The sequence below is a fragment of the Bombus affinis genome, chromosome 16 (genome assembly GCF_024516045.1).
Source record: "Bombus affinis isolate iyBomAffi1 chromosome 16, iyBomAffi1.2, whole genome shotgun sequence".
NCBI classification, from domain to species: domain Eukaryota; kingdom Metazoa; phylum Arthropoda; class Insecta; order Hymenoptera; family Apidae; genus Bombus; species Bombus affinis.
The window spans coordinates 7,406,815-7,433,457 of NC_066359.1; the positions used below are offsets into that span (position 1 = coordinate 7,406,815).

The 26,643-nt window shown below is 36.4% G+C and overlaps 1 protein-coding gene and 1 long non-coding RNA gene across 7 annotated transcripts in view; one reads left to right on the forward strand and one right to left on the reverse strand.

The window, feature by feature from the left end:
* The window catches only part of LOC126925340 (cAMP-specific 3',5'-cyclic phosphodiesterase-like), a 120,602-nt gene that overhangs the window by 31,787 nt on the left and 62,172 nt on the right, over positions 1-26,643 (forward strand). For 2 of the 6 annotated variants that reach the window (XM_050740768.1, XM_050740769.1), the window contains exon 1: positions 19,894-20,078. Coding sequence is in view for 4 of the 6 variants with exons in the window: in XM_050740767.1 (XP_050596724.1) it covers positions 1,161-1,333; positions 4,806-4,985; positions 7,072-7,104; positions 8,701-8,721 (407 nt within the window). In the remaining 2 variants the exon portion in view is untranslated. Of the gene's footprint in view, positions 1-937; positions 1,334-4,805; positions 4,986-7,071; positions 7,105-8,700; positions 8,722-19,893; positions 20,079-26,643 lie in introns of those variants that run through there. The other 4 variants (XM_050740767.1, XM_050740764.1, XM_050740765.1 and 1 more) reach the window with 4 other exon arrangements.
* On the reverse strand, positions 16,903-18,736 carry LOC126925364 (uncharacterized). The gene is made up of 2 exons (XR_007713905.1): positions 18,601-18,736; positions 16,903-17,464 (listed from the first exon to the last, which is right to left on the reverse strand). It is a non-coding gene; the product is annotated as an uncharacterized LOC126925364 (long non-coding RNA).

Here is a 26,643-nt window from a genome sequence, read left to right on the forward strand (position 1 = left end):
TTGGCCGTCTTTTTCGCCGAGGCCAATTAAAGTAAATCGCGAATTTTGTTAAGTGGTCGCAGTACTCTTGGCAATTAGTTCGGATTAGAGCAAACGAATATTCGTTTCAGCGAAGCGTCGTTTCCTTGGATGTCGACGTTTCCTTTTTTCTTTTTTACAAAATTGAAGAACCGTCGAGTTTTTTTAGGAAATTTGTTAGGAAACAAGAATGGAATAATAAATGACGTTTTGGACGAATCTTTGGACGATTATTAGCCAAAACTTTGTCATCGAATAAATGACGAAAACTTCGTCTATTCCGATATCTCTTGTTTTCCTTGGAATACTGGAAGAATGTCCACTTCTAATTCTAGAAAATTGCTTCCTTTTGGAAGAATATGCGTTTGAGACGATAACATCCAAAGGAAACTAGATCAACTCGAATATTACTGTCACAGAATGTCCGATGAAAGTTTTATTTACTGCTGTATAATTCTATTTTTCGGGAAATTGGTCGGGCAAATGGATTATGTGGAATATTTTCTTGCGACGTAGTAACATTTTTAGAACACAAATACAAGTTTGATAAGAAGTTGAAACACGAAAGGTATTTATATAATGGCAAGAACGTTCCAACGTTGCTCGATAGAATATTTTCTCGCTTTTTGTTCTCCGAGTCGGGGAGAAAATTGTAAATATCCTTCGAATTCCTTCGTAGTTTCAATTAGACGCACGAAGAATCCACGCGAATAGACAAAAGCGGTGCACAAAGCCTCTATAAGAAGATGATAAACTTGCCACTTGTTTTTCACTGAACTAAGAAACAGAATTCATTAACAAGAGTCTCGAAACCTTCTCAGAAAGCCACTTCGAAAGGGCGAAGCAAACCTAAAAGCTCGTCATATAGAAGCAGAAAGGGCTCGATAAAACTCAGGGAAACTTTTCAAATTAACTTCAGCGAACGAAACTCTTCCTTCGATTCATCGAGGTCAGACAAAATTCTTGGACAAGAACAACAGCTGTAAAACGGAAGGAAAACAGTGCTGTATATACATGGAAAGTCAGGAAAATGTAATAAGCGGAAAAAGTGTTTAAAACTGACGAGCATAGAGTGATGATTTAGGCGAGAGAAATTATATTATTTATGGAAAAAGGATCTTTCGTTAGATTGTAAGCTCAAGATGAATGATTATCCTATTTTCGTGCCATGCGACGTGTCCTTGAAATTGGCGCGCCGAGATTCTGGCACGATGAAAGTGACGCTTCCGCTTACTTCGTTCAGAAGACACAGCGGTTGCGTGTCCATGTTATCCAGGGCGAAAACTCATCCAAAATTGGTCTACGTCGCTGTTCCGTAAGTTTCGAAACGATTTAACCTATTATTTATCAAGAAAAATTGTCTTCTTCAAAGAAATGATCGTCATTGCGTTATTCATCAAACTATTGTACTTATGGTATTGCATAAATGATGCGTTCGATATTGTGTTTAATATTTCAAATGTTTTTTATCTTCGATTTCTGTCTTTCCGCGGAAGAGAAGAATATTTAGAAAAGGAATATAATTTAGAAAGAAACATTGGCCAGATATTTTGGCATTACATCGACAGCAAAAAAAGAAAGAAACAATTTTTGGGAATGCTGTTATGGACAGTGAGTAGCAGAGACAGTGACGAAAATGCGATTTTAGAACCGATATACAGTACGTGCAAAAAGAGAGGGAGAGGGAAATTGGCTAGGTATTTTGGCATCGTTATTCGTAATTAAAACAATATAATTGAAGCTGATGCATGAAACGTATGTATCGGTGAACAAACGCGAAATTCATTTGTACCGCGTTAGAAAGTTCAGTTAAAGACCTGATCTTTTGGCCTTTGCTGGCGAAAGAATCCATTAGGAAATGAGCTGGAAATAATGAGCAGACCAATGATCCCTTTTAATTAGTCGTAAAGCGATCTAAGAGCATGGTAGAGAATAGAAACTATACGAGCAATTAACCTAATCGAGAACGATTCGTGATCGAAGGAGATTCAAATCGTAGTTTCACCCAACGATCGTTACATTTAACTATCGACCATGATAAATTACTTCTGGTACTCTGTACACATATTTATCCGTATATCGAACCAACCGGATAAATCTGAAACAATCAAAATTGAAACAACAACTCGTTCGAACAATCAAAACGAAACCGCGAAAGATAGAGAATTACTCGCGTTAATTAAAACCACGACAAATAATGGAATAAGATGAGAGAAGAAGAAAATACTGTTTCACATTGATATGTTACATATAGTCATTCGAGTTTGAGCTTTACGTCACAATGCACTTGCCACGCCAATCGATAGCGTTGCTTTTAACCATTACTCAATGTGTTTTACATAACGTGTTACGGGTGCGGCAGCCGCGAAACGGAAGTGGCTTTTAATCACTTTTTTATTGGCGGCCCTGCTCGAAAAACCAATATTAGCTGTTGAGGCTTGGCCGTGCCGTAGATAAACGCCAAGATTGTCCCGATAGCTCGATCATGAGTTTGCCCAGACAAGCATTCCTCGCAACAGGTCTTCTCTCAGCTGGTTCATGTCTAGAAACAATCTCTTTGAAGATTTCTTTTTATAGAATTTTTTCGTCTATAGGACATGCTACAAAGTAATGAAATGTTCGGAGAAATTTTTAATAATTGTTATCGTGGCATGCGATTTAAATTTTCGTGCTTTTATGACGAATTATAACGAAACATTTATCACTCTGCAGATTCTGATCTTTTTATTAGTTTATTTAAAGCGTTATTAGCGATGATTTGGTTAATGTTGTCTTTAAGACGTCTGAAACGTAATATAAGGCAGTCAAGTGTGTATTTAGATTGAAATACGAGAGTTAAACGTTGAAAGATTGGAGAGCAAGTTGAGTCTGGCGTTAAGTAGAATTGTCCGGTCGTGGCCAGACACATACTCGGTATCATATGGATTTATAAATTGCACGGACGAGTTTTCAAATTCTCTTCACTGGTTTTTCAAGATCCATAACGATAGCATGGATTATCTAATGTTAACAAATATTCCTCGAATATTCAACTTAACTTCAATTGCTAAATATTACATGGAATTGATATTAATAATCATACAACCTTGGAAATTTCTTCCTTTCTTCTTAATTCTGTGTGCAATGTTACATTAAGTGACAAATTTCATTTCTTTTTATTTAATTCGTCGGATAAATTTGAAAAAATCGTAGAAATTCGTTTTCCAAGGGATTTAAATAAAATTATTAACGCCTCGCTCAATTAATAAACTAAAAGTTCACGAACTTACGTAACTCTTAGTTAATAAAAATTACAACAACTTGGCCGTTAAAAAGAATTCGGAGTGAAACGATATGAAGCAAGGGACGCTTATTGGCGTTCTCTTTCTCTGGACATTATTTAGCGATTGAATAGCAAGGCCGTGGAATTAATCGTAGCTTACATAATGACACGTAATGACGATTATCGAGAGCAGGAAGACGAGACGTGGTTTCTGGTCAACACCGACCATCATGAGAACGAAAAAATGTTAATCAAGCCATTTAGTTAATTAGGCCCGTCTAACGAGCAAATTGATAACGATCACGCCGATTACTATAACGGATAATTATTTCATGACACGTTCAGGCGCGGTTTGTCTGAGAAGATCGCAACTAGATTCATCTCCACGAATTTTCATTTCGTTGCGTGTAATTTCAATTTTGATTAAAATCGCCATCCACGCGTTTTGAATTGTTAATCAGCTGCTCTCTGTATAATTTTTTTCTCCGTCTAGTTACGCTGTCTAGAATTTTAAGAGACGCTTCCACACTCTGGTAGTTTGATAACAGATGCGAAACGAACGAATTTTCCACGAATTTTCGTCGTGCGAAGTTTCTGAGAAATTTAAATTAATTTCACAACGCGCTTTTCGATTCGTCCTCCAATTCCAGTTTTGTATCTTTTTTTGGTAAAACGTCCAACCTCTTCGATATACACGTTTGGAATTAACTTTTACTTTCCAATCTCATCGACCAATTTTCATAAATTCGCTTTCTTACAAACAAAGTGGACGACAGGACGTGAAAAATGTGTATCCATTTAACGCGTAGCTTAACCAGGTACATTTGTCGAACGTAGCCCGAGGAAAATTAAATTCGATGCCTGTCGGAGGTGCAAGGAGACACCATCGTTGCTATAACGAAGATATTCGACCAGTATACTTTAAAAGCTATTTATATCGACGATATGCAACGACGAAGATGTGTTGTTCTTAGAAGCTTCGTAACTTGCTGAAAATTATAATAGAAGTTTGTTGTGAAGGTTGTGCTTGAAGACAAAGTGTATACAGTCTGACTTGAACACTGTATGTTAATTATTTTCTATGTTGGGTAAAATAATTGATGAACTTTTCGTAACAGGATATTCTCATTTAAAATAGCGTGTTTTCATTCTATTTATTTTAATTTAGATAGTTTCTGGCAACAAATAAGATGTTATCGTTCAATTTTGATTAAACGTCGAAGACGATTCTACTTTATTAATTGAAAATATTTCAGAAGAAACATGTACAGTTGTTAATTTAATCTTTCAAATAATATTACGAATTTATTCATCTGCCGAAGCTTCAAATTTTTAATTTTATGTCATTGCAAATTCCTCGTATGTCAGTTAACCGAATCGAATACATTAGATAAAAATTGCACGCTAAAATGTTCGTGAAATAAAAGGAAAAAGTGTGTTTGCGAATTGTTAAAAATTATCCCTTAAAATTTACATAAAATAAAAGGAAAATATGCTTAAGGATCGTTTTCTTTTCTGTTAACAGTTTCGACGTGGGAAATGGAAGCTCAAAGGCAGACAGCGCTACGGGCGACAATGCATCGCAGAATCCAAGTTTGGTGCTGCAACAGCCACAACGACGAGAAAGCTTCCTGTATCGCAGCGACAGCGACTTCGACATGTCACCAAAGTCGATGTCTCGGAACAGTTCGATCGCGAGCGAAAGGTGAGCCTATGAAACTATGCTTCTGCTTTAGGTCCTTATCTCGACTCGAGGAAAACATTTTTTATTTTTTAATCTTTTTCTCTGTGTCGGGATAACGGAGATCTAACCTTGTAAATAATGAATTGGGAATGTCGGATTGTTGATACGGTGTTCGGTTTGTGATCGTGATTGTTCAGCTTCGATCAGATAAATTTTCGATCTAATGGAAACTGCAGACCTCGTTATGTAAATTGTATTGCAGTAGAAATGGTCGGTTATGGTCAGACACTGGATACTGTGCATTTTGATTGGACGAAATAAAGCAGAATTTTTATATTTTTAGTAACAAATGAGTTCGTTGTATAATCGCAATTTTCAGAGCTTTGGAAACTCGAGTAAATTATTTGTAAATCGTTTAATTTGGTGTAGAAGGTATTTGGTTTCGTGAGTTTGCATTTAAATATCTTGAAAGAAGTATTAATAATAGCTAGAGTTAAATAACGGAGCATCAAAAACTTCTAAACTCATTTGGTACTTCATCCGATAGAGAAATAATGTTTTGTCCAGAATTAATTATGTATTTACACTGATTGACGTATTGAAGTAATCTGGCGATTGGCGCGCGGTCGCGCAAAATTCCTAATTACTGGTTATTCAACGGCAAACTATAGCTGGTAATGAAACGAACTTGGTATAATTTACGCCCACGTGAATTACGAATTCCTCTTGACACGATGCCGTTAATGAAGTCATTTGTAAACACGACCGTGATAATTGGCCTGTTGTAACGTAATGCGCCGCCTGTTCATGAATAATTGAACGGAATTAGATATCGAACGTTGGATTTGCCTGTATCCACTATTATTTTATCGATTGATTAAACTATGTAACTCTCTTAATCGTCAGAATCAAACACTGTCCTGGGATTAATTGTACGAAGCAACTTTGTACAACTTGAATCTGCATTATCGGCTATGCAAACTTTATTGTACCGACTGTAAATGTAACTTTAATTATGCCGGTAATGTAGATCGTGCCGATAATCATAGTTTCAGATGCGATTGACTGAATTTATCGACAATGATAAAGTAGGAATCGTGTTGTTTTCATGGTTATGCCATGCCGAGAGCGTCGTGAGTATTTTAACGAACCGACGACTGGTTCGTCGATATTGTAAAGTATCTTACGAGCGGTATATCGAGAGAAAGGATAGGACAAATACATACGGTAGTCAATGTGTTGAATATCTGACCATGATCACGTTAATTCTACTGCCTCCAAGATAAAAATTTCTTGCCTTACAAATTTTTATATCCAACCACGCATGTGTGAAACGTGTCTTGCATTCGAAAAGAGTTCACTTAACAGAATTATCGCTATAATCAGGAATAAAATCCTACATAGAGATCTTTATTCTTCCGCAATTCTGGTTTTTGAAGATAAGTAATCGAATGATGCATCCTATCACAGCGTATTCGTGCCAATATTGTTTAATGATTGTGCAAGAACAGTCTGCGATCTCTCTTCTTCTTATGTGTAGCTTGATAAAATATCGTAGCTTTCTATGGTGTTGATGCTTAACATATGTTTCTATCTTCTATTTTTTACTATATATCACTTGTTCGTAGTCTTTGTATATAAAATTGCAGCAAGGTTGTGAACATATATTGCAAATGTCTTGCAATAAAAAGAAATATACTCCCCGCTCTGTTAAACAAAAATGAAAATCCTGAAAAACTATACTGCGTGGAAAAATCGATAGAAAATGTAATACCTGTAAATTGGAAAAATTTCTATATACAAATTTTTAGATTACGATTCATTTCTACGAAAAAGCGAATAAACTTATAAAAATTTGGAAAGATATTCGTACAGAAATTTTTAAGTTGGTAGTTTTTCGTCTTCCAAAGATTATTTTCCACAATATAATCGATCGTAAAGGTAATAAAAATTCTTTCAGAGATACTTTATCTTTTTATTCCGAGTATTCACGCCTTGTTGCACGCAACGGAAAAGAATCTATTTCTTTTCTTTTTTCTTTTTAAATCGCAATGAACGGGTGCGGGGTGTGATAATGCGAATCATATTTGTGATCCTTGGGTTGCAGATACAAAGAAGCAGAGGTTGTTATGGAGCGACCGTATGTACACGATCCTATTATATATTATATATCAGTTTCTCTCGTTTCACTTCACATATACATCTAGCCACAGAAACACACTTACAAAACTAATCGACACCCCTCGCCACGATAATTACGATCGCTATTAAATCGATTCGATTCGATTCGATTCGCTGCCTCTTTAACCGCTTCCTTTTTCTCTTTCTCTATCGCGCACATATAGCGAACGAAACAGGGGTTGGCTAAAGTGCATGGAACCGTTCGCTATCCGAAAGAAAAGAGAAAAAGGAAAAGAGAAAAAAAGAAATTCTGCCATATACATATATAATTTTGGAGCTGAGTAGTTCAGTTACCTGTTGAGTTACTTTGTGGCGTGCTTTCAGTCGATTTTTCTTTGCCATCATTTTTGCTTTCCTTTCAATAATTTCGTAGATTAGAATCGCGATCTGTTGTGCAGGAAATAATCAGTCCATTCGCTAAATAATTCTCACTGTTATCTTAACTATTTTTTTTTTACTTTCAACCGTATCAAATAATTTTTTAAAAAATATTTAAGTTGTATCTTTTTTTAATTTTGTACACTATAATTAAAGAGCGAAGGTATGTTACAAAGTCTAGGAGGAAAAACGTCATGTTGTTAACATAATCGTTAACCTAATGCAATGTTTTTTTTCGAATATTTTGCAAACTATACGGAGTAGGAAAATATCTTTCGAACAAAAATTGTCTATTTTTTAATAACAAATTTAACTACGCAAACTGTTTCTCGAAATATTCTCTCTTTTTTTTTTCTCAAATAAGAAAAGATATAAATCTCCAACGTAATCTTCAGTTTTATTATAACACACGAAAATTTGCAACTTTATCTGCTCTAGAATTTCAATTTTTCAAGATTCGTATCTAAATTTTCAACATTCGTGGAACGGTTCCTTTCTGCATAACACGATCCAATTATCATTATTTTCCGTTGTAACAATTTTTTGAGAAAACATTAATTATAGGTTGTTCAAAGTAGAAACACGCAATTAGCTATCGTTTGAAGTAACAGCGATCGATTTCAGATTTCTTATTGGACGTTTAGATCTCTGTTCTCTTTTGTTCCGTTTTTCGGTTTCTGGGAAAGATTAAACCCCGGGGAGTTGCGTTGTAAATGGATTTCTCGCGAAGGCACATGGCAGAATTGCGCTAATAAAATCGATGCTTACGAACACGCGCAGATACACGAGACGATACACGTGCATTGTTCCACATTTTCCCTCCTATTTTGTATCACGATAAACAAATAGCAGAAAGGAATAAAAGGGAAAATTACACCCACACAGCCAAACGAATTCCCCGATGAACGAGTTTGAAAATAATTGGCGTATATCGGATACTTTAATCTTCCTCCTTTTTAACTTTTTGTTTCATTGTTCGTCGTTCTGTACGGGAAAAAAAGGTTGAAAAAAAAAGAGGGAAAAATTTGGTAGTGGAATTTTTGGAAAAGTAACAAGTAGAGATAAACGTAGGGATGAGAGTGGAATTGTTTAGGCTGCGTTTATTAACGTAACTAATTAACGGCATGCGACGATTATAGTAGAAGGTTCTCGAATAAAAACGAATTGTCATTTTCAGGGTTTCAACAGATCCCAGTAGGTAAGTCGCATTATTACGTAATTTCAGTATGCAGTATGCTGCAACCAACGGTTTGATGGTGCAAACTGTACACCTGAAAATGGATGACTTTTTTTTTTCAAGACACGTGGATTTTTTAAATATATCGGGACATCCCATGAGTAATGCGATCTTTGGACTTTCGGCTGCAAATAAATAATTACCTCTCGACGATTAACAGGTTGTGAGCTTTCCTGTATTTTTTTTTTTTTTTTTTTTTTTATAATTCACCATCTTTCTCTAACAACTTTGAGCTTGATTAGAGAAGAAATTCTAGAAAAAGAAAATACGTATATCTTTTCAAATAATAATTGTTTCATAGATTATTCGTGCCTGAGAGGACGTATATTTTTGAAACATAACCGTGTCAAGGAATATTTTTCTATCGGATTTTCTACAGGATTTTTTAGACGTTTATCGTTATAAATAAATAAACAAAGGGCTGGCGATTGTTTGTTTTATAAACATTATAATCATACTACTTTGGCATTTAAGAAAATAATCGAGGTACAAGCTGACTGTAATATATTCTTTATAGGTCACTTTCTTATCCGAGCTTCCAAGTTTCCGTTTTATTGGAACCCTATAATCTTCTCTGTCTATCTCTTAGTAGACTGAAAGACAACTTCGATAGCTATCATAATACACTTTTTTCCAAGGATACACCTTCAGACAAAAGGACACGGAGGCAAAATGTAGGAGGATGAGGTTAAAAAAAGGAATTTACCGGAGCTTAAAGGATCGTCATTGAAGTTGGGCGGCGAATGCGGGGGAGGGGGGTGGAAACTATTATCGAACTTTCAAAGAATTTCCTATCTAAATTCCGGAAAATTTGTCTTCTTAATCTTTCACAAAGTAGTTAACATTGTTCCTTCGTTTTTTTAAATAATAAAATCGTCGTTCCTTAATTAACGAGATTGTCGTTTCTTAAATAACGAAATCGTCGTCCTTTGCTCGATAAAATTATCGTTTGTTTCAATAATTGAGTAATATTAATTCTTCCATTTACTTACACAGAATTATGCGATCAAAATTCAGTATTGAAAAAATACAAACTTCAAAAATTGTTAATCTCTTGAAAAAAAAAAGAAACAGAAAAATGCAATTAATTGTACTCGACAATTAGGAACATTTGTTAGAGTAAATAAGGAAAAATAGAAGACGAAAGTCTGTTTCCTGAGGAATATTTATCAAACGTGTATATGAAAAGTAAATTCGGAAGGTTGTTTAAAAGCTGGAGAGAGACGAAACACCGATAAAATTCGATATTAATCGAGACAGTATCACGGATACCCAGGGCTGTAAATATTTTCACGGTGCATCGAGTGCAGCAGCGAGTGCATCGCGTGTAAATATTTTTATCTCGACGAGAGCAAACAGCGTGCCGAGTGTTCGCTTCGCTCCATCTGTCGTAGCCGGATTATCGCCACTCTCGTGTCCAGTTTCGCGGAAGAATTTGCATCGTTCGTGCATTTTTTTAATTTTTCGGAAGCTAGATCTCCTCGTTTTATCGCTCCAGTTTTTAAACATTGGCTTTTTCCTCCTTAACCATTTCGATTACGTTACGTTGTTACACATTGGCTGTCATAATTTAGTCACGTTATTCGTTATGACTCGGTCGTATCAGTTTCTTACAATTTAGACGCGTCATATATTTTCCTAATGTCAAAATCCGCGATCACTTGGTTGCCGATCCAACAAAATTAGGCTAACACGATGGAGAAGCGATTAGCTTGAAAGATACTTCAACTTTGATTCCGTGGGACATGAAAAACAAGAAGAAACGTAGAGTGACGCAGCGCGTCATTATTTATGAGTTTGTTTCGAGATGGTGCTGTTAACGGCAAAGTCCACGGAATCAAAGTTAAAATGTCTTCTAAACCGATCAGTGTCGAACCACGTTAGCCTGATACATTTTTTCGTAGAACGACGAGAGGATTCGAAGAAAGTAGCGCTGGGGAAAATTCGCGCGCCAAGAGAATATTATCTGGAACGCGTAGTTCCCTTTCGACCATTCGTCTTCTAGCTGTTTCATTTTTCCTGGATTTTGTGGCATCGTAAAATCTTCTTCCAACGTTCCTGACAAACCCTGAGTTTTTCAATTGATAAGCGCGGGATTTTTTCAATTGCTGGCAATGCTTCGTTCTTAGGCGAGCAGTTTCAGATTGCGGAGAAACGAAATTTTACGAAGTGCACAGGTCAAAGCGGGAAAGTTGCGAGGATATTGACGCGATGTTGACGAGATTTCATGGCGAACAATAGGAAGAGGAAAGGCGCGCGTTAATTACGGGCGCGCAAAATACTCGAGAGACGAGATGTTTACGAGGCTGTCGCGAGCAATTACGCTTTAACAGCCGCCATGAAAGAACCGTCTTCTGCTTCGTTTCTACGCTTTTACGTAACATCAATTTTCGTGACGAGTTATAGTCTTCCTTCGTAGTCTTCCAAACCCCAGGCAACCGTCTGAAATTTCCATCCTCATTCTCCATCGGAATATTTCATAGCGATTTTTATCCGTAAATAACCTGTGTCTCGATCGAACTTTTCTTCTTCTTATTTCTTTTCTTCTTTTTTTTCGTTGTAATTTGCAACCACTAAAGCGTATTAAAGTTTAACTAATTAGGTCGACTGCTGCGAACCATTAATTAACCAGCATGCGGAGGTCGCGGTTCACCTAGCAGATACGCGTGAGAAATCTTTTTATAAATATTTTTTAAATCACGTGCATTGTATAGCTGTGTAAGCAAAGTAGTATACCAAGTCTAAATCGTGGCAGATTAAATTGATTTATCATGTATTTATCATTCAGCCACGTTTTTCTATACCGTATGTCACTGTTTAACCGGCAAGGTTGCAACACTTGCAAAAATACGAATGTTACGAAAAGATATTTCGGATAGAAGTTGTATGGTATCGAGAGGCACGTACTTTGCTTTTATCTGCTTCAGTTTTCAACCATTTTGGAACGTCCTGCAAACGCGATATTCGAATTTTCAAACGCGAAGCTCCATTTTTTCTTAAGGGGGAGGAGGGGCTAAGGTTAATTCGTACAAAAATAAGGCATGTTTTTGTGAATTATTTGTGACCACACAGTTAAAATCTCTTTATTAAAACCAATAGTACATTGAAGTATGACATTCGAAGAATATTGTATAAAATTTTCACGGAGAAATATTAAAAAATACGGCAATGGCAGCAATTATTCGGACGTGTCTTCTTGTACGAATTAACCTTAGCCTCCCCTTAAATATTCGCACGTTCTCGAAACGCTGGAAACTCGTAACGCGTGAACTTTAGAATTCGATGGTGCGCTATGAAAGACGTTTTTCATAACGCTAACACTGCTGTAACATCGCCGACAGCGCAAGGTTGTAATTTTCTGATGTTTCCAGAAGTCGTTTCGAGTCGTTCGCTGTATCGCCCTGTCGAGTTTAAATCGATAGCGGATCGCTGCGAAAGACACAAGTTCGTAGCGTTTGAACGTCGACTATCAGAGTATCTGATAAAATGTGGTAGTATCCATTGGAAAATCATAATGTCGCGTTTACGAGAGTTTCAAAATCGTTGCAAGGTGAAACAGATAAAAGCGCCATACCAGTCCCCATCTTTACCATACGACTTTCGTCTCGTTTCGTACATTTTTTCGCATCGTTCGTATTTTCGTTTAAACAGCACATGCTGCACATCTACCGAATAAAACGGAGCAAACAGTGAATGATAAATTTTTGTCGAGAAAGTCCTTGTAAACGTGCCTCCCTCGGCTAGACAATTTGTTTATTCATCGTGAACTGTTTCGTGGTTTCCTATAATGACGGCAATCAGGCTGGATGAGCTTGGTTAATCACTACGTTGAGCAGAACCTTGTGACAATTTAATAGCATTGTTGACAATATTGCGTTGCTGTAGATTGATAATGAAACGTGTACGTTTCTATAAATAGTGTGCTATCGAATAACATATAATTAAATTGATTAACAGGAGGAGAAAATTCTCGTAGCTATCGTTTCAGAAATTATTTTAATATCGTCTGATGTAGCGCACATACGTAGAGAAATATTTCCTTCTCTTAAATTGACATTTATTTCCAGCATTCTTTCCACATTTTTATGAGAATGTTTCACGCGTTCTATAAAATATTTCCATTTTGTTACCTGTCTGAACATATATTTTAATCAAAGCGACGAGAACAGTTGGAAGCATATTAAGCTCGGAATTTGATAAAAATTAAGAGGAATTAAAGAAATTTTCCCGGGTATCTCGATGTACGTTCGATGGATCGCGTAGTTTGAATTCAATTTCGAAGATAAAATATGTAGGCCGTGAATCGAACAGTTTGAATTATTTAGCATTTGCTATAGGTTGGTACTTACGTAAGTACTTAAGTTTCATACTTGGAATAGACATTGTCGAATGTTCGAATATAGCAACAAATATTCGATGTAAGTTCGAGAGATCGCAAGTATCGTGCAGGTGTAGAAGAAAAGCTTCGTAGAATTGCCGCAACACGCGCGTAAAATGTTTTGTTTTTCGACTTGGAGAAAATTGAAACGTAGTTCAAGTCTAACGCAGCAGGGAAAACAGCGTTTAATTTGAATTCAAAGCCGTTTTACTGACACTACACGTTAGCATAAATGGCGTAAAACAACAAGTTATAAAATTACAAATACGCCTGTAATTTATTCAAATTAGGAGAGAAAAAAAAAACAGATTTAATACAAACGAAAAGCAAGCATACAAGTTGGTAATTTACATGAGATGTTCTTTGCGTTTCTCCTTTTTCTCTTTCAAAATTGTCTCCAATTATTACCAGATATTTTTTTTAAACTTTTATTCTTAATTTTTAATTCCTTTATTATATAATATAAAAGAATGTTCATTTGGAAAAATCTCAGAATTTTTCCCAGTCAAGTATAGATTAAGAAAAGTTATTTTCCACGCGTTAACGAGTCACAGGTTGCTTTCAAATGTTAGGAACGTGAGCGTGCAACGTGGCTGTAGCTGAATTCCTTCCGGAAAATCAATATTGACCAATGGACGATGGGAAAACAGCGATTGGACACGTTCGAGCGGCCACTATACGCTGCGCGATTTATTTTCCAACTACGTTTGCATAATATTCACGTTTTCGAAACCGATTTCGATCGATCAACGATCGGTGATTGTCGCTAATTCGCTTTTGGCCAAACGCGTTTGAACGCTAAATTTCCGAATGCTACCGAGTAGATTTTTAAATCGAATATCGCACTTTCGAGGTTTCTCGTCGTTTTCGAGATTGCACCAGGCAAAAGTGATAAAGTATGCGTTTTCTAAACGAAATTCGTAAACAATATTTTTGCAAGATCGTTTTAAATATTAAAATAATTGCATCTACAACGTGCTCGTTATTTTTGAATTTTTCAACACTTTTGCACGATGCTCGAATAATTGCATTTAAAACATTGTTATTGTTAGATTCTTCTTCTTGAGATTTTGATGCGATTTCTGCGAAAGAGATAAAATGTAAATTTCTTACGTGAAATTTCCTTAACAAAGAATATTTCTTTTTTTGAACGCGTTAGATATTAAAATAGCTGCGTCTAAGACATTATCGTTGGATTATTTATTATTATTAGATTTATTCAAAGGTATCTGGGGTCTCTGATTTAAAAAAAAAAAAAATGTAAATTTTTCCAATGAAATTTCCTACGAATATATTTCCTTAACAAGATATTGATCGCTAAAGTAACTTCATTTGTAATATCGTTATTTTCGGGTTTACAACGATTCGACCCAACTCTAATCATCTTCCAAATTGTCATTGAAATTGTCAACCTAACCGAAACCCAAACTGCGATGAGTGAAGAGAACAATACCTTGGAAATGGACAAGTTCATTACGACGAAACCACAGCTGTCAATTTCCCAGGATTGCGAATGATGTTTTCAATTCGACCTTGAGAACAACTATTCGCTCATCGTGATGGCGGTTTTACGGTCCAGAGAGTTACAGTCGAAGAATCCGTGGAATTGAGGCCGATTGACGCGTTCATTAAAATAACGACCAGCCAGTTTCTGCGTCAAGACAAGTGTCATTTGTGAATAGAGGTAGACGCGTGTGTGTATCGTACGTGGTAATCACTGTGGCGGGAATTAATGTCCGCCAGTACAGTCGTTTCCGTTCTCCGTGAACGACCAGAACAGCTGGTCAACGATCAGCATTGCGCGTTCTCGCGAAATCAATGTCGTTGCGCGACTTTTCAAAGATTTTACGCCACTTTTACAGCCACTCGTAATTTATTGCCACTTGTTTGCTTGTTGTTTCTCGTAACACGTATTTATTCCTGGTCTCTTGAAATCTTTACGCGACGTTTATTTTATTTGAAAAATATCTTCCGATTATTTTATTAATTTAGCGTAAGGTGTTCTCGTATTATTTCAATTTAGCGTGAAACATTTTGAGTAATTATTTTTATTAATAACGGTGTGATCTGCTGTCGGATTAATTCGATTTAACGTAAAGTGTTTGCGAATTATCTTCATTCAACGTAAAGTGTCATGGGATTGATTTTGCCCGAGAGTAAATTATTTTCGGACTGGTTTATCTTAGAGCGGATTATTTCGGGATTGGTTTATTTCAGTGTGAATTATTCTCAGACTATTTTTATTCCTGGTGATGTATTTTAAGGTTATTCCAATTCAGTGTTATTTATTTTCGGACTAACTTGGATCCAGCGTCAAGTATTTCTGGATTATTTCCATTTAGCGTTAAGCATCTTGGAATTTTGATTATCCTGAACTATTCCGGGATTGATTTATATGACAATTAATTGTTCGGCGATTATTTGAATTTACCGCGAAGCGTTTTCAGATTATGTTAATTTAGCCCGACGTATATCGGGATTAATTTAATTTCCTGTAAAATAACTTAATCTTGTGCTGGTTTGTTTTGCTGTGAAATTAATTTCTTTTAAAATATGTGAATTCTTCTACGCTAAAGTATGTCGTTTCATTTCGCAAGTTTTGCAGCTAGTTTCATCAGGAATCGAACGACGTCCTGGTACATCCCGGCCCGTAAATATTTCAAATGTCATTCCTTGTCGCGATTATTTTCAACGAACACGACAGAGCAATTTAAACTTTGAATTAGAAATACAAAAATCAAAAATAATATATTTAATAAAAAAAAAATCTTTTTTAAGGACTAAAACCAGCTTGCAAGGACGAATCAAATTAATTAGGCTAATGTATTATTCGCACATAATCGTTAGCTCGTGTTTCGATCACAAAATAACCATTAACCGTTCTTTGGAATAAATTGTTCGACCGTTATTGCCAGTTCGACAAATGCGTCCTACAAAATTAGAAAAATGCAATGAGATCTCATTTAAATATATTATGTATCAAGAGGCTCGTTTACCACACAAGTAAGTCATTTCCATTCGCGAGTGTTTCTCAAACGTTTCAATTTGTATCGTTTCTCGTGATTCTGTTTCTCGAGTGTCATTTCCGCTTAAGTCGACGCAGCAGAACTCACCGATTAACGTTCGCGGCCAGCCGTAATTCGTAAATGGAGACAATGAAATATTTAACGTGGGTAAATAAAAAGATTCTAAGAGAGCGAGAGGAAGAGGAGAAAATGCGAAGAAGCGAGAGAAGACGAGAAGCTGGGACCAGGAGACAAACGTAGCAAAATATGAAATGCGCGAGGAAAAGTTGGGAAAGTTAGAAAAAAGGGAATAAAGCGGGAAAGTAAAAGGTGTGTCAGGGAAGGTTACAAAAGGCTACGTTAAATTGCTGTTTTAATTTCCAATTATAAAGTAATTGTTCTTTGGAATAAATTCTGACGTTGTGATGCCCGTGGAATGAGTAAATTATGGCAATTTATCGTACGAATTTCTTAGAATTTCTAGAAACGAAAATCAAACATCGATCAGTGCTAACTGTCGTGCAATGAGAAGAATGAAAATCAATTTTGTGAAATATTCCAAATATAGTCGAGAGGATAGATCGTGTTGGATCGATGATTTAATTGCAAATTATGACAGCGATAATTATACTTTGGATTAAATTTCTTCGAATTTTTGGAAACGAAAAAAATCGATGAAATAATGACCGGAATTAACCGTTGCACAATAAGAAAAATGGAAATTAGTTTTGCGAAATATTGCAAACACAAAGTACGGAATGACTATTAAGAAATATTATATTCTGATTTATGAAGATTTATTCTTCCGATTTATTATTCTAATTTATGATCAGATGGGACTCAAGTTGAAACAAAGTATAAATTACTTCGTGTTATCAAGTATTTCTTCAAATATATCTGTACATATCGAGTTACTGATTGTTGGATCAAACGTTTTTTCAGGAAATTCCATGTTTTTATACATCCTGCTCGTTCCTCGTAAGCTATCGAGTGATCATCTACGTTTATCTTGGCGTCTGCTCGTCACGTTTTCTCGTACGAAGCTCGTTTATTCATCTCCTTTACTTTTCCCATTTACAGAAGACGGCGAACAAACGTAGAAGGTTGGTTTAGTGTCCGGTTTGAAATATTATCTTCCTTATTCTTCGCTTTTGATTATTTTCGGCAATAATCGATAGTCTGTCTATAATTTCCAATCTTTTTCTCGATTTATTCGCCAACAGAAAGTCATCGACTTTGAACCGTATAATTCGAGCTTGAAATATTTTAACGTTTATACCGCGTTCTTCGAAACTTAGACTCACGTTTCGCAACGAACTTCCTGCGATAAATTTTCTTGCCATTTAGAATTTAAAGAGAGTTAGAGGAATTTTTATTATGATTCGACAATTTTGTAGGAACATTTGGAACGAAAAGAAGGATTTGTATAAATTAATTAGAAAATAGATTACTCCTTTTCTTTTTGGCATGCAAAATAATTATCGTCCTTCTTTACGCTCTCAAAGTAATCCGTTTTCCATATCCGATGCATCTAGCCTTACAAACAGATCGACGAATGAATAAACATTTTTTAATTACCTTTAACGATCGATAATCGAACGTGAAAATAAATTCAACGTCATTTGCAACTGGCAAATTTTTACCTACTTTCTCTTTAGCGTCTTTGTGCCGCTTATCAGGTAATTTTTTAAATTTAATTATTTATTTATTTATTTCTCTTCCGTTTAATATTCTACAAGGGACTTTAGGAACGCTGGACGAGCCAACAGATTTGATTTCCGTGGCTTTAGTTCTGAAATCCAATTGCTCTCGTCTAAAATTGGTGTTTTTATACAGAAATGATGTTTCTTGGTAAATCGAGGCTTTCCGAGGGATTCCCCCATTTCTGTCCCAAGAAGATTTCTTCTTCGCCCATTTCGCAGTATTTTTACGTTTTTCCCTCAGCTTCGTCCACTTTGCTGCTTTCACGATTTTCCCTAACTCTTTGAGAATTCTTCGTTACAATAATACGACACCACAGTGCACATACACTTAACTTTTACTCTATTCAGCTTTATTTTCTTTCTCTTCGACAACTTCCCTCCATATTTTACACGTCCTTGGAGGCGAAACAGTTACGTCAAGAATAAGAACGCGATAAATGTTCATGTCCATGTTAAAAATGTCAACGAGAACTTGCTTATCGTTATACAGTACACACTGCGATAGAAATTCTCCTAAAGTCCCTTGTAGAATAGTAAAACGGAACAGAAATAAATAAATAATTAAATTTTTTAAAGTCATCTGATAAACGGCACAAAGATGCTAAAGAAAAATTAGTTAAATTTTGCCAGTTACAAATGACGTTGAATTTATTTTCACGTTCGATTATCGATCGTTAAAGGTAGTTAAAATATTCATTTTTGATAACTTCGTCTTTCAGATCTCGATAAATTACAGTGCAAGTTATTACGTTACCGTAGTCGCTATTGGAAACCCATCTCCAAAAGATTCATCCTATGTACAGTTTAACACACATCGCTGACGCCTACAGTCATAATAAGAGTAGTCCAACATGTTTTTCTTCAATCGTTTCTTCTTTCAAATTTCAACGAATCATAGTTACCAAACCATTACGTTACTCTGGCCATTGTAAAAAAGAAAACCACGTTTCTACGAGATTAGTACAAAGCATAGTCTAAGACATGTCACCAAAACTTGTAGTTACATACTATTCCATAATAAAAATCGTCCAACATGTTCCTTTTCAATCGTTTCTTCTTCAAAATTTCAACGAATCATAGTCCAAGCCATTACGTTACTCTGGCCACTGTGAAAAAGAAAACCACGTTTCTACGAGATTAGTACAAAGCATAGTCTAAGACATGTCACCAAAACTTGTAGTTACATACTATTCCATAATAAAAATCGTCCAACATGTTCCTTTTCAATCGTTTCTTCTTTCAAATTTCAACGAATCATAGTCCAAGCCATTACGTTACTCTGGCCACTGTGAAAAAGAAAACCACGTTTCTACGAGATTAATACATAGCATAGTCTAATACATGTCACCGAAATTTATAGTTACATAGGATTCCACGATAGAAATTGTCCAGCATGTTCATTCGCAACATCTTTCTTCCTTCGAGCTTCAACAAAGCATATACGAAGTTATAGGTAACCGTAGTCATCGTGAAAAATTGGTCTCGAGAAGTTTGATACGCAGACTCAAACGCGTACACGATACTGTAGCTGCTCGAGTAAAATCAGGATGATAAAAAAGATTCCATGAGTAAAAGATCAAACGAAAGGCAGAACCAAAGAGTGGGAGAAAGAGGGACAGACACGAGTGGAGGTTGGCGGCGCGCAAGTTTCCCGCGCAAATCGCGCCCCTTCCCCTAAGCCTGGCGGTGAAATCTCGGCGAAAGCAGATCAGCCTGGCCAGTTGGACGTCGCGACGAACACGAGGTATCCGACGACGCCAGTGCACCCAGCGTTCCCGTCACGTGAATCAAACGCTCCGTTTCCGCTTCCTGTGTACGCGTAACGCGCCTCGATACGACATTCGATTGACCGATCAAGCGCGTTCGATCGATCCGCGCCACGTACAGTCGTCCTTGAAACTGTCCCTGCTGCTTTGGATCGCGCGAACGACGCAGTTTCCAATTGATTTTCAACCGCCTTCCAAGCAACCTCGCGGTCATTCCGTGATCAACGAGCCTGACGGGGACACGGTTGATCGTGCAGCGAGGCTCGCTAACGTTCACGTTGCGTGATGGTGTGATCTTTTTCTTACGGTGGTGTTTTGGTTGCGACGCGTGAAAGATGAAGATGGGGGATTTCGGGGATTTCGGGGATTTCGGGATTTGGGAAATGGGTTCCTAACACGATCTTTTCGGTTTCCGAGGTCGTGTTACGTCGTATTTATGGGATTTGATAACGCGAACTGAATCTAGGTTTGAGGATTTTGTATTTTTTTCTTTTTCCTTTTTCTCCTTCGTAGCAAGGACGGGAATGACGTTCTATAGGAGAATCGGGCATCGAGAGAGATTGATCTTTAATTTGATTTTCAGTGACTTTGGAGTGTCGTGTTTATGGAGTTTGATAACGCCAACTGGATTTCGATTGGCAGATTCTTCGTTCTTTTGTTTGTAGAAAGGGCGAGAATAGTCTGGTAGATGAAAGCTAGCAATTAGCGGAGTAGAGGAGATTGATTTTTCTCGCGGTTCTCGTGATTTCAAAGATCTTGCTGATGATATCTATGCATGATCGAAAAGATTCGGATAATGGAGATTGGATCTAGGTTATTCGAGAATCTCCAATCTTCTTTTTATAGGAAACGTGGGAATGATTGTGTGGACCAAACTAGAAATATAGGTTTCTCATTTTTGGGTTATTAAAAATTGTGTTATACTATTTACGGGAGTTTGATGACGTGGACTGGATTTACGCTGTTTGAACAATTATTCAAAGAAATTTGATTTGATTTTCCTGATTTTGAAGGTTGTATCACGGTATCCGTAGGAATAAATTTAGATCGTTCGAAGATCTGCAATTTTTCATACGAAGAACGAAGACGGTGTTGTATTTTGCAACGCATCGTCGCGTTATTTCAGAACGTTCAAGTCGTTATTTATAAATTGAGCAGGCTATCTACAAATGTGCTATAGTTTATTTGGAATGATGTTTGGCGGACTATAATACCATTGACTACTTCTTCGAGATTAGCTCAGGTTTTTTGGTATCAATGATCATCGAGTATTACATAATTATGAAAACATTGGTCAAGAAACGATTAGAAAATTAACATTCGTGACATTAATATACTATAGAATATTATGCTACTACAGACATGAGAAATTTGATCGTCTGATAATTACCAATTGGAAATCCCTATTTGTAGAGATTGATCAGTCAATCAATCATAATTGGAGATGTACTGTTTGTACAGACCGAATGGCGTAGATGTGAACGTAATATCGTTGGATCGACATTTGACGAAATGCTACGTTTACCGTTTTCAGAATTACCGAACGCATTCTAGTTCGGATCTCTTTCTGTATGTGAATCGATGAACGCTATAACGATGGAATTTACTTTATATTCTCGCGAACCTGTGCAATCAACACATTCGTTAATTACAATATCTTTCCGTTGCTAATATTTGGTAATTTAATATTTAATTAATTTACATAGAGTTACTTCGATTTAATTCAACGAATTCAAATTTTTGGGAAATTTCTTCGAACGTAGAAACGAGATATCCTTCGTTTCGCACGTTTGCTGGTAACATAATATTATTGAAAATGTTCCGGTATTTATCATCCGAAATTTCGTCATTTATTCTCACGTCTTATAGAATCGACGCTCGATTTGCGCTTTAAATGTCTTTTATAGTTTCTACATATGCTTTCAGATCTTTTGCAAACATCATGTTGGTGTTTCGTAACGGTGCTAGCAAAATTTCAAAACGCGGAACTATAATGCACATAATACGTTCGTAAATGTATACGAGTGTTGCGACACTTTCTCGAATCTCTGTATCTAATACATCGATAAAATTCAGGTCGTGCAGCGTATCTACGTAGATGTTGGAAATAAAATTTTCAGCGAGACGATTGGCCAATACCTGTTGGAAACGAAACGGCCATAAAACAGAGTAGAATATCGTTGCTGGAAAAACATATGCGGAACAATGGTCTAAATTCGAGGGAACGGCGGATTTTCGCAATAGCCAAACAGGTTTCATAAATATGCAACGAACGCGACCTGAAACAGCGTTGAATATTTATATACATATGCGTGGTGTTCTTTCTTTCTTTCTCGTTCGAATTGGTATCAAATATGCATTCGCTGCACGCGCATTAACATTCATATCTGTCGTTACATAAATCGAGAGAGAGAAAGAGAGAGAGAGAGAAAAGAAATAAAACTAGCGCTACGTGGAGTGAGAAAATACAGCGAAAGGTTAAAAACATCGTTAAACGTACATAAATAATGAAAGGTATATCGCGCCGAGTTAAACTTTCGCAAAATTCACACGTTATGAAGCATTGAGAGAGATCGAACGTACAGTGGCTACAAACAGAATTTTTATGCGTATACTTAGTCTCCCATCAAGCGTTTTTCTTCTTATTGGTTCAGATTTTTGTACAAATTTAAGATTCAAGATGCAAATATCTGTTACATTCTTCTAATTTATTTAATTTATTACAATTGGATCGGACTAATTGGTATGTAAATGAAATAATAGCGATATGTAATGATATAGTGTAATGATGATATTGTAGCGATACTATAATAGCATTCAGTGATATAAACGTTAATTTTGTAGCCACCATATACGCAGAATCGAAAAATAACATCTCGTTTCGATGGCTGGACATTGAAAGATGATTCGCGTAGATTTCAAAGCTTTCAGGATTATTAAACAGAAATTTCGCAGAGTTTATGGGAATATGTGCTGTATTTTTGGAATTTCCGACACGATCTGCGTAATAAATGCTTTCGCAGATGGCACGGATTTAATATCAAAGCTCTTTCGAATTATTCTAACCCAGTTCTCAATTTTTCGTGTAAATTCCACCGACGGAATTTTTTTTGTTATTTTATTCTATGCCTTCGAATGAATTTTAGATTTTACGAACTTTTCCATACCGCAATTTCGATGTTTTGAAAAGCTGCGACAACGTTGCTGTTGAAATCGCTCCGATTCGGGCAAGATATCGTCTAGTTTCGTAAAATTGTACGAGGCTTTGCGAAAGTTAATCGCATCGTCTTTAAAACAGCGCGCAAGTTTTTATAATTGCGCGCAGCTCTGAATATCTCGTTGAAATTGTGCAAAATCTGACATAATTTCCTCAATTTTCACACAAATCGAGGAAATGAAGCGCGGGCGCGTGTGAAATTCTACGTAATTTTGACACATTTGGCACGGTGCTGTAAAATTTTCTAGCTATTTCTGTGAATTTCTATAAATTTTTAGGAAATTCTAAGAAAATCCTCCAAATTTCTGCGAAATATTCAGACATTTTATATCTTTACGAAATTCTACAGATTCCTTGAAAATTTTAAGTAATTTCGCCAAATCCCGCCAACTTTTGTGCTTCCATAAAATTCTAAGAATTTCGACAAAATTTCGACGTAATTTCACAAAGTCGTGGCAAGGTAATCAAACTTGAGGCAGATATTGCCAAATTCCGTGAAAATCTTCCACTATTTCATCTAGTTTCGTGCAATTATACCCGACTTTTGCCTGACATTCCAAGAAGTCCACGAAAATTCTGTGTCATCTGCGTTAAAGCATTCCAACGGGCTCGATCTCGATTGATCGTCGGAACGCGGATACGAGTGCTGGTGCTTTATGGTCGTACGACTGGTTAGACCAGGTCGTCAATTCCGGTCGAAATTAATCGACGGCCATGGAATCCGTGTACGTTGGTGAAAATATAACGTAGCTGTCAACTGCATCAGGTTCGATACGTTGCGAAATTCGCCTGGCCACTCGGTATAATTACACTTTACGATTCTTTCTGTGAGATTTCCTGCTTTGCGGATCAAATATAATTCGCAGCTAGTTCTTTCGAGCAAGAAATTCATTTTTCCTCGAAATTTCTGTAATTTTCGTGGGATTTTTCATCGAGCAGCTTTCGATAAGCTCTTTGATCGACCTTATCGAAATCCTTTTTTCCTTTCAATGAATTTTTCACAGTTTGTTAATTTCTTGCGATTTCGACGTTCATTTTCGGATCGGCTTCAAATTTGATTAACGTAATAATAACAGTCCGGTCTCACTACAGCGCTAATGAAATTTCAAAATGTTTTATGTAACGCAGAAAATATGGTCATAAACGTTGTCCATGTGTCCAAATATTGTACGGTGAAATTCAGGTATCGTACGTCACAGTAGGTCATGAAAATAAATGAGAGGAGCAGAGATGTACCGGGTTATTGAATGCTATTGGGTTATTAAATTACTGCTGTTGATGAATGGGAAGGGGAATTTTATTAGATTGCGAAATCGTGCGACAGAGTTGCTGATTTAAGCGAGTATCTTTGGTTAAATTGCTGAATTAATTACGATCGAGTATAGATAAAGGAAGAATTAAACGGACCAAGATTTTTGTCACAAAATCTGCATATATTTTAAACTAGTTCATCTTTTTATTGCCAAGAACGAAACTCGAAAATTTAATATACTCGATAATGATATCTCAAATTTCGTTTATGAGCAGAGAGATAATTGTTGACGAGCGAAAATGATTTCAGGAAAAGTTTTATCGAGATCGGTCGATAAATAACAGGAAGTTGGTTGTGAATCATTTTTGATTGGCGCAAGTGGAAAAATATATTCATACTGTGCACTTTTCGGTAGCTCGAATTTATCATGATAAAGCAAAATTACGTTAGCGCACTGACCAGAAAAGCACGCGTGTTAAACTACAAAAAGCAATGAAAAATTCGTGTAGAATCGTGCTCGTTTGTCAATGTTGCCCTGATTCTCGGTTTCCTTAGGAATAAGTGAACAATACATACGATTTCTTTCTCTTTCTTAGCAGTAGACGAAAAACGTTTCGTCACCGGCCTGATTTTCATCGCAACGATCGATATTTTTCAAGCGTTCGAGAAACCTATGAGTTTAATTGCAAAGTTAATTCGAAGATAACGCCAAAGTCAAATAAAAATGCAATTTCGTGAAAAGTAGCAAATATGTTACAATCTTTACGTTACGATTATCGATATTTTGGAAAGATCGAACAAAAGTACAATTTTATACGTTGATACGTTAAAAAATTGCTATCTCATAAAACACGCGAAACGTACAAATTATATCTTTTTCGCGAAAAATAATTATTCGTCTCTCTCGCCTCGTGGAAAGTGGGAAAAATAAGAAAGACAACGATCGTACGAGACAGTTCGATTTTAGATATTTCAGGAGAACGCTAGCTTCGATCCAATACACGAAGCTTCACGGCGAAGATGGTGATGAAATTGGTATAGGAACAGGTTTCAGTATCTCGAAGCATTATCAGCCTGTGTTCAGAGCACTCTTGCGGTACTCGAATCCCCCTAATCTCTCGCTCCCCTATCAGATTTATCGTGCGTTAGGCGAGTCGTTTATCGGTCGACCGTGGCGTCAAGTTAACGACAACGTCGTGTTTCGTCACTGTTCCCAGCTTGAATGTTCTCACGACTGACCATAGTTCGTGGTTAAGTTGATTCGTGAGTCATTTCACTTAACGGCGAAGTTACAATTTTTCTTAATTAATTAAGCGTTTGAACGAGTGTTCCAATGAAGTTTCAAACGAACTTCTCAACCGGTTTCTTCCGTCTATTCTGTTGCAGTTTTCTGTAATTTATCGACTTTGTATCTTTCTCGCTCAGCTTTATGTTAAGCGGTACGTTTATTAAAATTGCGATTGAATTTTCCAACGAGGTTTTCGAATAACCTGCTTTCTCGCTCTACGTTCCATCGAATTCTTCGGTAAACGTTGAATCTTCGACATAATCTTCGGATAAATTGCAGATCGGTGTTTTTGTTTAAGTCGTTGGTGAATCGTGGCTTGAAAATTCCGTCGAATTTTACAAAATTCTACAAGATTGCTACGAATTAAGCAAAACTCCGCGGAATTTGTGGAAATTCGACGAAATTCTTCTAATTCTACCCGATTTATCACGCGTCCCTTATTTCCCTTTACAAAATTCCAAGAAATCGTCCTACGAATTTTCCACCAAATTTTTGCTCCCAATCGTTTCCCCGGCAAATATTTCCGCGGAAGTAACGAGTTGATCGATGGATCCATTTTGTAAGTTCGCGATGGCTGATACGAGCCATTGAATCGGATTAAAGGATAATCGAACTGTCGAAACTTTGGTACTGCTTCTCTGGTGTTTAAACGGAAAACGCCGATACGCAAGTTTGACCTAATTTTCTATAACAAAATGTGTCTGCTTGGCGAGAGACGGCAAAGTGAGAAAGATGATGTAAGCGAAGCTTATGGTTTCAACTACGAACGGTCTAAGCGAAGACTCGAAATGAAACTTTCGATAGGTTTACGCGATTCGATTCGAAATTAACTCGAGGAAAGATCGTACGTTTTCTCAAATTTATTTCGTGATATTAGATACGATGTTGGAGTAAATTATTGTAATATCGTTATATTATTGAATTATTAGTATTCTATTATTAGTATATATTTTATTTCAGTATATAGCGTTTCAATGGCAATTTAATCTAGAAAGGAAGAAATTTGGCATTTTCTCAAATTTCTTGCACAATCGTGCGATATCTTAGCTACATAAACGAGTGAAACGTTATCAGAATGGTTAAGGTTAAGAGCTGATATCAGAAAGATTTCGGCGCGTGCACGTTTATCGTGTTTTAGGATACTCGAAGTTCGTATTTAAAAGACAGATTTCGTATCATTTTGGCAGATAAGAATTGTGAAATTACGAATTAATTCGCCTCTTTTCTGGACGCGATATTCGACGAGAACAAATTTGCAACACGTCGTGAGGGAA